The following is a 13,813-nucleotide window of genomic DNA, read 5'->3' as shown; positions in this document are numbered from 1 at the left end:
GGGATGTTTAGATTGCTCTATTGTGTCTGTTACACAGAATATTGACAGCACAATAACTTTAAAAGAACAGAATCCAGCTATTAAAAGGCATTTGCCAGCCTCAAATTTTGTGGCCAGGGCAAATTCGAGCTGACTCCCAAATTGAAATGCACCCCATAATTAAATCCAAATGGCAAGTTTCCCATCAAAATTTGATAAGAATTCTCACTCGTCTGTTGATACGTCATAATAGGAAGCAAACATAACATTCTGTCAGTACTGAATAAAATCCTGTTGAAATGGCTGATACCATATAATGGCTGATACTCACCATCAGTGCTTTTAACCTCCTGTGCGATTGTAGAGACTGGACCTATTTCAACATACATGATCAGACACAAGTTTTTTTTTTGTTTGGGCCACAGACGTAGGCTGCATAGATTTTCTGTAATGTACAGTATGCCTCACTTCAAGCACTGGAAACCACCTAATTTCACTAGCCTACCTAATTTCAAATTTATGGTGATTTGAAGTCTGAAGATATCTACTGTACATTCTCTTGTCTATCTGAAGATATTTCAATCTGAGCATTATAAAACCCCACAGTTACTTGCCTACTTACCTTGCACATATAAAATTGCAGCCACAATGTAAATGTATTCAGCCATCACAGCCATTCCAAAACAAAAAAGTGGTAGAAAATATATCCTTTTTGATCCTGTATAGCAGGCACCTAGGCTCCCCTTGATACCATGGTTCACAAAGCGTCTCCTTCAGACTAACCTGCATATATATCACCTGAGTGGCCTGTTTAGACTGTAAATACTCATCATTTCCTTGAAACCATGTTGAGATTGGTTGGCTTACAGGAATCTCTTCTCTATTGTGCATCTAGTTAGTACGTCCATTTGTCCATAAATTGGTTAAGGTTGATTTTACAGAGTTGGAAAGGCCTTAATAATGTGATACAATGTGGCCTGTCTCCTTGTTGCAGTATAACATAATACCAAAAGTCTTACATGCTAGAAAGTGAAGGCCCATATCATGTTGCGTCTTTGTTATGGGTTTGTTTTTTCGCCTCATTTAGTTGCATCTTTCAGTGCCACCCCTCCCATGGAAGGTTTCAGTATTCTCCACTTAAATTAATATAAAGTTTGAGTCTTTTTAAGGATTGATATGTATTTCAGAACTCCAGGCTTTTGTTGTCCTTTTTGTTAATTTTGTGTTTATTGAAAAAAATTGTGTATTTATTTTGAGAGGGATTTTACAGTTGACAGTACTTAGTGGTCCAAAAATGATCACTTTCTGTTTCTCCTCTTCCTCGCTGTGCCTTCCATTTCTGTTGTTGACAAGGGCTCACTTGTTGCCCAGTACTGTAGGCTACTAGCCTGGAAAATCCAGACCCTGATAATCTAGAAAGATTAAGGGTCTGGCAAAGAGCAATGTAATGGCCCAACTCGAGGGGCGGCAACAAGCATGCATTTAAAAATCTCACTGCACGCAATTGGATAACACTAGACCATGTTTACTCTGAATGATTTCAGACTTCGACGCAATCGGATAACACTGCGACCAATGTGTACTGTCCTCCAACGTTGCAGCGCTGTCTTCATCAGTTTAGCTGGTTCCCCGGAATGCAAGGGGAAAAAGTAACGTGCATCATTGCTCTTTGCCAGAGTGTCTCGCAGAGACAATTCCATTGTGCTCTTGCGAGAACTCTGGATTTCCAGGGTACTGTAAAATAATGTTAGCCATCCATCACTGAGACAGAGAAAAAGGTTGCTCAATGAGCATTAATTGTCAGTGGCCACAGGTATATAAAATTGGGTGTTAGCCTATCTGTATAGCAGTGGTAACGAATATTGTCTCGACAACGCTACGTCATGGTTGACCAGGGACTTCATCAATGGCCCACTGTCCAATCATGTTTCGGCCTCTCCTTCTCCTCTTTGTTAGATTGAAGCCTGCTTCATCATCCAAGATGAACTCATGGTGTTTGTCCAAGGATTTCAAGTCAAATATTGTCTGTGTAAGAACGAACATCAGTGCAGCTCAGTGCCTGGTTTCTTCCATTGGGAATTGTGGCCAAATAGTTCAGTCTTTGTTTTGTCCTTCTTTACGCTTCTCTCATCTTCTCAAAGGAACAATCTCATTAGTGACCATTGGGTCCTTGGTTACCCGTCTGACCCAGGCCCTTACTCATAGGCGGACGGTCAGATCTAGGAAGATCTGAGTGTCCTATTGTTTGTGTAGAAATACAATATACTGTATGTAGAATTTTGTAACTCGTACAGAGACAGTGCTATACTGTAGAGTACAATAAGGCCTACTGTACTTCTGATTCACATACATTGTATGTACTGAAGAGTAAAGTCATTCACACAGTATGTGGCAGTACTGTAGACAATCTGGATTACAGTAAATGTGTCTGAATGTACACTTAGTGAGCTCGCAGTTCTTTCACCCTTGGTGAGTTGCGCTCAAAAGGTACTCTGTATACTTGTTTCATCCTGTGATGATGGAAGACATGGTCAATTGTGGAAATGCTCGCAACGTTGATTCCCTGGAAGTGTGTGTTGTCTTGTATAACTCGTTCCTGGGTTTCTCTGAATCGTATTATATTATCTTGAAGGACCATGCCCACTATAAAGGCCTCTTGCTTCTGAGTGAATATAGCTGTCCTTCCACCTGCATGTGGCAGCCTTGCAATTCTACAACAAGGAGATGCAGTTACAAAAAATATTCATGCCGTACAATACATACAGTGATGAACTTTACAAATGTATACTAAAACAGCTGCATATACTGTAGTACTGTAAATGCAATTATAATAAATTCAGTAGTATACTGTACCTGTTCTCTTCTCTGAATGTCCTTATTATGATGGACACAGAAATCTGGCTGAAATTGGGTTGCACTCCCAGTCCTGCTTCCCTCATGGTCAATCCATGGACAAGAACATATGATTGTTGCTCGAATTTCATTGGATATTTCCACTCTTTGTCTTCCTCTTTCTTGTCCTCCTTCTCATCCACCACCTCACATATGCACTCGTCCTTGTCCTCTCACATAGTTTCTTCTATCCATTCTCAGACTTTATCATTCCCACCTTCAACAACCTGTTTGCTTTCTGAACTAGCTTATAGTGGTCGTTTCACATCATTTGTGAAAACAGTGGTTGTGTTTAATCAATGACTTGTGTGCTCTATTTGTATTTAATTGCTGCCACTTGTGTTTACCATTATGGATGACGTGCATTAGAGTGCAAAATGTGTTTAGAGTTTTGCTGAAAAGTGTGATCTGCCAATTGTGTTTCACCATGTGAAACGGTTTAAGGTAGTACCAACAGACTAAACAATTAGCTAAATGAGTTCAGGCAACTGAGAGCTTTGTTCAGCCAATGGGTTTTAGGCCCCTATTGTGCACCCGTAACAAGCCATACACTAATTCTCAGCCTTTGACTCAGTTTTCAATTTCATAAAAAAAGTGTCTCTTTCTCCTCTTCCTCGCTGTGCCTTCCATTTCTGTTGTTGACAAGGGCTCACTTGATGCCCAGTACTGTAGGCTACTGTATTCCCCTTCTTACTTTCAGTAAGCTGACTTCGACGTCTCCACCACCCCACCGCCACCAGTTGGTGCCTGTCTCAAGCTATGCCAGGGGGTATGCTTCTCGTCCCTGCCACGCTCGTAGGCCTAATGTCAGCATGATCCGATATCCCCACACTGCTTACCAGTCTACGGACTGGGGCCTACGCCAAAGACTGTTTAAACATTCAGCTGTCATGTATCTTACGTAGCCTAAATTGTCTCTGATATCCTATACAGGATTAAATCCCCATTAACTATATTTTGTCTCCCGAGTCTTTCTGGTAGAAATGTGTGTAGAGTTTTGTAAATCAATGTGATGCTGATAATATGCTTATAGTTCTGCAAACCTGGGCTGATCTTTGCTCCTTTAGTGTAAGGTTTCAACTGTGGGATACTTTTGATTTTAATTGTTTAAACAATAAAAAAAAAACTAGTAACTGTTAACCAAGGCTGTGTTCTAGGCCTACCTGTAATTGTTTTGGTGTGGAAAGAATAATTTTACAGCAATAGTCTTGTCTAATGCAATGCCAATTTCCAAATGTTTCGATATTCACAGATCCACACCCACACAGGCAGGATGTTAATGTTGTTTTACTTTTTCCGCATTACAGGGCTCAGGTGTAATCCAATTCGCCTTATTCACCCGGCGGCCAGAACGAGGCTACAGGGCACACTTGCCATTACACCTCAGTGCAGCAGATGGTGGTAATGCACTCTGTTTGCAAAATGCCAAAAAAACTCACTGAAGAATGAAGAAGAAGAAGAACAGGTGGACAACAGGCCCATAGATATTAGAAAGCTAGATACCGCATTGGGCTCCAGAACGTACGTATATAGCGACGCCATCTTGGTGGGGGCAGCAATCACTGGAGGCCAATGGAGGAGCATGTGACTCTGACTGGAAATCAGACAGGTGTCTGTGATTGGCTGCAAGTGTTGCCCATAGACAATAAAGGTGTTGCCCCCACCAATATGGCGGCCGTTTGCGATGCCACCTAATAGAACTCAACAGTCAATGCGGTATCTAGCTTTCTAATATCTATGAACAGGCCAGCAAACCCTTCTTTTTCAGTGAGCTTTTTTTTGGCAGTTTGCAAACGGAGTGCATTACCACCATCTGCTGCACTGAGGTGTAATGGCAAGTGTACCCTGGAGCCTCGTTCTGGCCACCGGGTGAATAAGGCAAATTGGTATCTTTACAGGCATGTTAAATCAACTGACCATATAATGACATATTCATTACATATACTGATGAAAGATCATACATTTTTGTAGTAGTCTATATATGTATGATCTACATAGACATGAATATGAATATGATACTGTATGAATATGAACAGTAGGCTATATTCTGCATATATCTGTCTGCCATATTTCCCCTTTCAATCTTAGATGATGATGGTCACATTGTTTTATCCGTAAATAGAATAAGCCTAGAGTACAATATTTGATATTGAAAATTGTAAAAAAAAAAAAATTTCAAATGTGTAACTAATTCTAGGAGGCAAATGGATCAATTGTTGAGTTGATGAGAACACAGTGTAAATCATGAAATAATATCTCATCCCAGAATATCCATTCATCACATACACAGAAACAGAAAAACTAAGGGAAACTAACCATTTTGTTCTTTGCTGTCATTTTAAGTGCAGGTGTCCTTGTCAAGTTCAGACAAGTTTGAACACGGCAAGGACCAGTAGTGCCCCCTGGATGTATCAACTGGAAGAGATGGTGATTAGGGTGCAAGGAGCCAGAGATAATTTTCTTTTCTGTGATGAAGTGATTCAACTTGTGCAAAGGGAGCCAATAATCTTGAATCATTTACTGACTATTGTATGCCGTTTTCTGTGTGTTTGACAGTCTGCACTACCGTACCAAACTGTTATGGATGAGGAGAGAAGCCAGTGCTTTCAATGATGGCTGAGAAAGAGGCTTTGTTTGAGTTTTTAATTTGTAAGCCGTATAAGTAAGTCTTTGGAAAAGTATTGGTGGTCTTTGCTGTGATTTTTTTTAAATAATGTGATCCATGTTGATCAATTTAAGTATGTTACTGATAGGATATTAATAAATATGAATCAGTCAGTAAGTTGTTGTATTAGCAGAATTGTATTTACTTCAGGAGAAATTTTACAGGAGAATAAGTCTATTGCAGTGCAGTTACTGTATATAGTATATAGTAATAAACATGGCATATTATAAATGCATCGTAGAAATAAAAGAAATATACAAATGCCACATTTAGCTAATACATTACTCATAATTCAGAATGTTAAAGCCCTGTGTTCCTGTGATAAACAAGGATTTCCCATCAGTGGAGGGGGAGGAGTAGAAAAGACAGGAGGATGTAGAGGCAGAATGAGCATGTGACTTTGGTCCCGCTGGAGGGAACAGGAAGCAGTGGGGTAGGGGTGATGACCTGCACGAAGCCTGGTGGGTCACTGCTGATGTGGGAGTTGATCCAGTCCTCATAACGGGAGACCCTGGCGTAGACTCCAGGTAGGTCAGGTTGAGCACAACCTATCCCAAAGCTAACCACCCCGGACTGGACCCACACAGAGTCCTCTTTCATCACCATTGGACCACCTGAGTCACCCTGTTGAAAAAACAAAAACAAAAGTGTAAGTGGTGTAAGTAAGTTCAATATCTTTAAACAGATTTATACTCTTGAAAGAAATCCAAATACCTGACAGGAGTCTTTCCCTCCTTCACGAAGGCCAGCGCATATCATGTTTTCTGTGATTTTTGTAAATATCAAAAGCTCATCACACACTTTGTTGTCAACTACAGGAACTTCCACTTCCTGAAGAACCCCTGGGTACGGAAGAAACTCTGACAGAGCAGACAGTGGAGTAGAGAGCAGGGGGGAAGATAAGACAGGGCAGGACAGTCAAAGGGTTAATATTAAGGGGTGAGTTAAATAATTAACCTATTGATAATACTGATGATGTTAGACAGTGCTGAACTTATAACGATTGGAAAATAGTGCTCAGTTTTGTGAGACCGATAATAGCAAATGCATTGTTCCCCTATTATAAAAGTGCTGATACTGATGGTAGACTTGTCCAATCATGGTAAGAAAACTAGATGTGTTATTTTTTAGTCTATTTGACCAATTTCCATTGTAACATTTTATTTTTACTTAATTGTTATTTTAACTTAATTATTGTTTTTCTATAAAAAATGTACAAACCCATTAGTTGGCTATTACTGTACAGACGTTGTTAGTTAGCAGAAAGGATAACCAGCAGGAAGTAATTCATCAAGAACTGTCACCTTCTTCTTTGATGTTTCCCCAGCCAGTGACCCAGCTGTCTGTTCCCTGGTGGAAAATGCTGCTGCTGGCCGCCAGACAAACAGGTCTGATGTAGTCGGTGAAGGAGACAGCACTGCTCAACCGGAGCAGAGCCATGTCATTCTCATTTGTGGCATCGTAATTAGGATGTAGAATGATCTCAGCCACGGTTCTAGACACTTCGTTTGAGTTAGAATCGTCCAAGGATTGTCGACCCAGACGGATAGTCCACCCACTTGTGCTGGCACTGAAGGGGGAATAGATGAACAGGGAGAACCATTAACTGCATGCAATTGTCATCGTGTCATGTGGTCCAGGTACAGTCACCACGAGTCTTGCCCTCCTTTCACAAAGTCATGAAAACATTGACTGTCTGCTGGTGAATATGATCAATATAAAGAGCAACAAATGTGTACTACTGTAGAAGAAAGATGCTGTGTCCCCTCACCTGCTGAAGCAGTGCGCAGCAGACAGCACCCACTCCTTGTTGATGAGGGAGCCTCCACACATGTGTCCGTAGGGTTCCTCAGTAAGGCTGACCTGCCAGGGCCAGCTCCCCACGGAGGCATCCTGTCCTCCAACTATCCTGGGTGTTTGTCCGAGTATGCTGCTGAGAGGAGCTGTGCCACAAACTACACAAGACAGAACAAACTTTGATTGTTGGCATGTCAATGATCTGTTCATCATGTTTCCACATATCTTCATCAATAAAATATTGACTGAATACTGACGTCTCCAATATGTCTCAAATGTTTCTTCAAATTAGATTATTTGTGCTTTAAAAGATGAAGATGATGTGACAGTCAGATCCCAAACTAAATACTCAAAGGTAATGAGATAGCAGCACACACATTTTCATAGAACTGGACTCATCTCTATTTCACCACTTTATTATACGGTCAAATTCTAAGTTTAGAAAACACAACATGAGATGGCTCCCTGGACAAATGTTTCAACCAACTACACAACAATTAGGGTTTGAACAGCAAAAGTGTGGATTTATAAATAAATATGTAACATGAATGATTTGTACTCAACACTAGGCTATAGCCTATGGATAATTAAAATACAGACCAATTTAGTTACAGCGGTCTCCACATTTATGCACCCCTGGTAAAGATGTAGCCTGGCTAGCGCCACCACTTCTCAATGAGACGTGGTCTGGGAACCAAATGTTCATTTTCTCGTATTTGAAAAAAATGCCCAGATCCGTTTATTGGGTGCCACGGATGTCTATCAAATGCGTCTGTGCATAGCTCATCATCGGCTTGCTTTCCCACCAGTTCTGTGATTGGTTCCCTATCTCAGCGAAAATTTGCTCCATGGTCTCCAGGCTGCCTTAGCAGCGTGAATCAAACCGCGCGCAAGGCAGCCTGGGAACACCCAGGCTAGTAAAGATGAGTAAAAAGATCACATTTGGGAATTTCTTCTTAGTTTCACATTGACAATAATGAGGGAAGGTGGAAAATCCAACCCCTTATGTATTCTCCCCTTCAGATCACCCCACTTGTTTGCTATGCCTTTTCCCTGGCATGCCATTTGAATAATCTGCTAGCCTAGAGCTAACTTCTGATGTTTGCTTTGTGACCCAAAGATGGTTACTTGTATCATTCCAATAGTGATTTTTTTTATATCCCTCTTTTAATCCTCCCCACTGTCTGTACTCTGTAGGGGCAAAATAGACATGGATCCTTCTTTTTGCAGTTCCATTTGATTAGACCTTCATAATTAATATTACAACAGTAAATATGAGTATTTTCACACAAGCATTGTCATACCCATTTCCTGACTTAACACAGGTCAAACGCCATTCTTAAACATGGGAAAGACAGTACAAAATGTTACCCAATGTGAAATGTGGAGGGCACTGTAAATAGTTCTGCAGTCATTTGATATGCGCTTGAGAGTAACTCAAGTCTATTGTGAAATCAGAAGCTTTGTGTGGAAGTTGCTGCTTGGAATGATCAGTGGAAATGCAATAAAACTATAACTTACTGTCTGCAGCAGGCGGTGTCATGGGTCTTAAATCAGGAGTGACATTAGTTATGCTATCATGGCTGACAAGTGCGGAGTGGCAATCGGGACAGTCGGGAGTTATCCCGGTGGGCCGGCCCTGCATCGTACGCGAAATATAGGCTACATAGGTCTATAAACTTTTCCGCAAAAATCTCCCAGACCAACACTTTAAGTAGCTCAAGACCAGGTTTTAAGAAGTCCAACCAATATTTATACCACTCGCTCACTGTCTATATGTCATTCATGGTTACCCTGCACACTCAACTCTCCCATGCTGATTTTTGTGAAGGCTAGCCTTATTTTTTTTTTTTATCTTAATTCATTTTTGTCTTATTCAGGCGTTACAGAACTTTCATGGTCCCAAATAAAAAAAATACAATTTAATTTGTTTGTTTGTTCTTAAATTAACGCAGGCCTAAAGATGAACTGAACTGGAATTTGAAGTAAAGGTGATATAACAGATGTATTTTATTTCTTCTCATTGGTACAATGATTAAAATGGCTGAATTTATTAAAAGGGATAAAATTGTACGTTGAAAGTGGTGTTGTTGTTACACGGGCGCCGCCATGTTGGATTTCAACAATCAGCTACGTCACTGGCATGGTAAGCTACTCTGCACCAGAGCCATATAAAGGTACTAAGGTAGGCTACCTTTATATGGCTCTGCTCTGCACTAGCATAGCAGCCATAGCAGATAACGAGTCTGAGGCTAGCTGACATGGCTGAGGAAACTAACATTAGGCCTAACTGAGTTACATATTGGCCATAAGCCATTTATCATAGGCTAGCCTACATCACAAAATCTCATACAAAATGAAACCAAACTAGTGAAACAAAGGCGAACACTTTAACAGGGGAAATTAATTTGGCATGAATCATACTGAACGCTATTTTGTCAATGAGCAGAAACACACACGACATTCAAACTATTGATAAGATGTGCACTATGGAAACTGGTCTGTAACTTTAGACGAATAAATGCCATTGACTTGCCATATCCTGACTTAAAAAACCCTTTTCTTGCTTACTTTATCGCAAACTCGGTGGAGCAGCTTGTAGTCTTTTTCATAGTCATAGAAGGGCGAGCCCACAGTCTATGTGCCATAGCCTAAGTTTCAACTTCGGCTTCGTTCACCCAATGCAGTCACTGGTCGCAATTACAAAGTCTGGGAAGGTTCGTTCAATCGTTTAAAGTTTTAAGTGCAGTAGCCTATCTGTCCCCTTTGGAATAATATCTCGAAGTAGCCTCAGATGAGGTCCAGTGTTAGATAGGCTACCATACGATCCAACCTAGGAAAGGGCTAGCAGCTAACACCTTGGAAACACTCTTATGTCAAATTCCACAAGCTAGCACTCCGACCATAGAGAGTATAAACCATGACTCCGACGATATCACAGATCGATAATAATGCTTTTACTAGCTGGTAACTAAACCACAGCGGGTCTGTAAACAGAATCCAATGTCCCTTTCTACTCACCCTGAAGCCAGTTGTTCACCGTCTCAGGGCAGATTGTTGATGCGAGGGAGTTTAACTCGCAGTGCTGCTATCCAAGAGACTCGTGCAATATCAACATCCACAAGGTAAAAATCTGCAAACTCTCCACTAACGTTAGCCTAAAATAAACGGCAAACTCGTGTATCCTCCGTGTATCTGGGGTCAACTTGGGGTAACGAAGTTTTTAACAGTTTCAAGGGAGGGAGAGAGAGAGACCGTGTGAGTTGCTGTTACGAGTGCCAGTAGTACATACTGCGTTAGCCTACATTGACGTGACAATGCGTGTTATATAGCTTATTTGTATATGCACCGTAGCCTTCGCATAGGCCTAATGTACAAGGATACAAGGATACAAGGACGTTTATTGTCACATGCATATAGTTACTGGAAGTAAGAAATGCAGTGAAATTATGTCTGGTGTCAGCCTATTTGTGCATTAGAAGAGGGGTTTAGTAGATTAAGTGGCAAGGGCTGCATAAAAAAGGTGGGGGAGGATTGGGATTGGGTGGGGGGCACCAACAAGGAGCACCCAAGAGCAACAGGGGCAAGGAAAAACTCCCTTACCAAGGAAGAAACCTTGGGCAGATCCACGGCTCAAGGGGCTAACCCAACTGCCAGGGGTCTTGGTGTGTGTGTTGGGGGGATGACAGGGGAGATGGGATAGTGTGCTGTGTATGTGGGGAGAGGGCAGTGTGCAATATGTGTGTTGGGGAAGCTTCCTCATGAGACAATGTGCTGTGTATTGGGGGGGGGGGGGGGGGCAGTGTGCTGTACGTATGTTGGGGATGTGTGTTGGAGAAGCTTCCTGATGAAATGAGTAGTGTAGTGGTGGTGAATGAGTATGCAGTTGTGTGGAGGATGTACAGTAGGCAATGTGTGTGTGTGAGGGATGGAGGGAGACAGAGAGACAGCGTGCGTGTTGCTGTCTCAAGCGCCCCTCGTCCAGTTTTCTACATGACCTGTAGGCTAGGTCTACAGTAGCCTATGTTGTGCCGCACAAAATGTATCTATGTTGTACATTGCACAAAATGTATACCCCCCGAAATAAACACATACATAAATAAACATATTTTTCCCGTCACTTTGGCTTCCTTGAACATTTTCCCTACGTTTCGCCACTGCTTTGCAACAGATAGATTCCAGTCTCCATGCTCCGGCAGCGCCCACACAGTCATTTTCACCCAAATGATCCTACTGAAGGTTGAGCTGGAGCCTGAAACCCATCTAGTCGTAGTCAAGACACTACAGGCCTGTCCCTCACAGGCTCAAATTTGTAACCCATGCCATTAAAATTACAGATTTTCGTGTATACATAATATGCTGCAGCTGTTGCCTATAGACCCTTTCATCAATAAAAACAAAAACAATGCTTGAACATTCTATTTGGGCCCCAATCTACTTCCTCTGCATTAAGATAACATATGGAATGTTAAAAAGGAAGTCTTGTGGGGCCAACTATGATGCTGATAATGGAACTCTCTTGAAAGGGTCCATAGAACTTCTCAGGTCCTACCATGCCAGTGACGTCATTGAAACTGGCAGCGTTCTAATACTAGGGTCAATGACAAATAAGCCTTCAAAAAGTATATATTTTTAAAAATCTGTAAAAATGGACAGAATACATTTATTTGAAGTTGGAAGAGTGTGTTTAAACAAGTCTTAATGGTTGCACAACATTTACAAGGTTTAAATAGAGTTTTAGACTGTATTTGCAATTTCACCAGCAAAAAAATGTCAGGTGGTACAACCGAAAGTTTCTTGAAAAAAAAACTCACTTCCTTTTTTTTTTTCCTAAGTAAATATTTTAGTAAGTATACCTGAAAGTGTCTACAGTGCCCAACACATTATTATTTTGTAGTTGAGCTGGGTATTAAAAGTAACTTATGGATTCTTTATTGTAGGGGGCAGGTATTTTGGGTTTCCAACATCAAACTTTAGATTTAAAATGTGAATAAATACTCTATAAATTTTAAAAGTATATTGTTGCATAGAATGATTATTTACATCACAATTTCCAAACATTTGTTCACTTCAATCTCCCATTTCTTGGTTTAAATTAGTATTTTACCTGGTTGCACCACCTGACGATGCGGTTGCGCCGTCTGACAAGATTCATAATAACAACACATATGTTGAATAATTTCATTTTTATTTCACAGAATAAAACAATCTCAGGTGTCTTGGGTCTATTCAAGTATTAATTGGTAAAGATAACAACTTGTTATCATTCTATTTAAAGAAACTAAACAGATCAGAAACAACATTACATGGCAAAATATCACTTCATATTCATTAGAAACTGAATAGGCTTGAATGAAGCACTAATTGGTACAGATAAAAACAGGTTATTCCATTTAAGTAAACTGTACTAAACTGATCAGAAAGAACATTGTGTGAGCAACATTACATGACAAAATATCACTTTATATTCATTAGAAACTGAATAGGCTTGAATGAAGCACTAATTGGTACAGATAAAAACTGGTTATTCCATTTAAGTAAACTGTACTAAACTGATCAGAAAGAACACTGTTTGAGCAACATTACATAACAAAATGACACATCATATTCATTATAAAGTGAACAAGCTCCAATGAATGGAATTGATTCATGTTAGGCGGGCCTACTAAAGCCGTCCCAGTCGGCATTGGTAAGACGCGTGTGCCTTGAATTAAGTGGCTCTGGTTCAGATATTACTTTTATAACATCAGTGTGGTAATATAAGGTAACATCTGCAGGATGGGGCCAAGTGAAAGCATTCTTGGAGCCAAACTGCTGCATGCAGCTGACCTCTAGCTCTTCATCAAACACCTGAAGAACCTGCCCCACAAATGGCTGTTCCTCATACCTTACCAAGACAAATTTTCCAGTAAGACCCTGTTGAACATTTACACTTGCCTCGGCACTGCTCGCTGGAAAGCTTATCATGGTGGGTTTGTAGCATTGGCAGATGTCAGGCCTGCTACAGAAACAGGACAGCTCTCGATGTAGAATTGTCCCTGGTTCAGTTGACAGGATCTGGTGTATGCCCATAGTTCCCTTTACCAGGGGCACAACTTCAGGGACAGACTCATCATACTTCCTGATGTCCTCCTCACACACCCAGAAAAACTTAATTGCACTTGATTCCTGTCTCTCCTTCAAAAATTGGTAGAATTCCTCTGGGGTTTGAATGTCTACTCCCATGTTGACAGAAGAGTCAGCCATCCTTTTAACAGCACCCCCAACCCCGTCTGGTGCACCTTTCCCGTGAGACTTCTCAGAAAAGTTCCAAGTGACCTGCTTGAATCCTGATAGGAAGGGGATGGTGCTCAGCAGGTAAAAGTTCTTTTTATTACGGTACTGGGTGACCGGTCCATCGCTCATCACATGGAGAGTAGTAGGACGTGGGTTGCGATTGTCCATAATATCTTTAATCACAGGCTCAAGGTGGGCCCACAC

At 41.0% G+C, this 13,813-nt stretch overlaps 1 protein-coding gene across 1 annotated transcript in view; it reads right to left on the bottom strand.

The window, feature by feature from the left end:
• LOC121700722 (transmembrane protease serine 9-like) overlaps positions 1-13,813 on the bottom strand; it is a 63,763-nt gene that overhangs the window by 2,980 nt on the left and 46,970 nt on the right. Inside the window, exons 4-9 of the mRNA XM_042083923.1 lie at positions 7,308-7,491; positions 6,841-7,106; positions 6,251-6,396; positions 5,879-6,160; positions 602-722; positions 311-352 (exon numbers count right to left, since the gene is read on the bottom strand). Of these exons, the coding sequence (XP_041939857.1) occupies positions 311-352; positions 602-722; positions 5,879-6,160; positions 6,251-6,396; positions 6,841-7,106; positions 7,308-7,491 (1,041 nt within the window). The remainder of the gene's footprint in view (positions 1-310; positions 353-601; positions 723-5,878; positions 6,161-6,250; positions 6,397-6,840; positions 7,107-7,307; positions 7,492-13,813) is intronic.

This window comes from Alosa sapidissima, chromosome 24 (assembly GCF_018492685.1).
Source record: "Alosa sapidissima isolate fAloSap1 chromosome 24, fAloSap1.pri, whole genome shotgun sequence".
In the NCBI taxonomy this organism is placed as follows: Eukaryota; Metazoa; Chordata; class Actinopteri; order Clupeiformes; family Clupeidae; genus Alosa; species Alosa sapidissima.
This window is presented reverse-complemented; position numbering and strand designations above follow the sequence as displayed.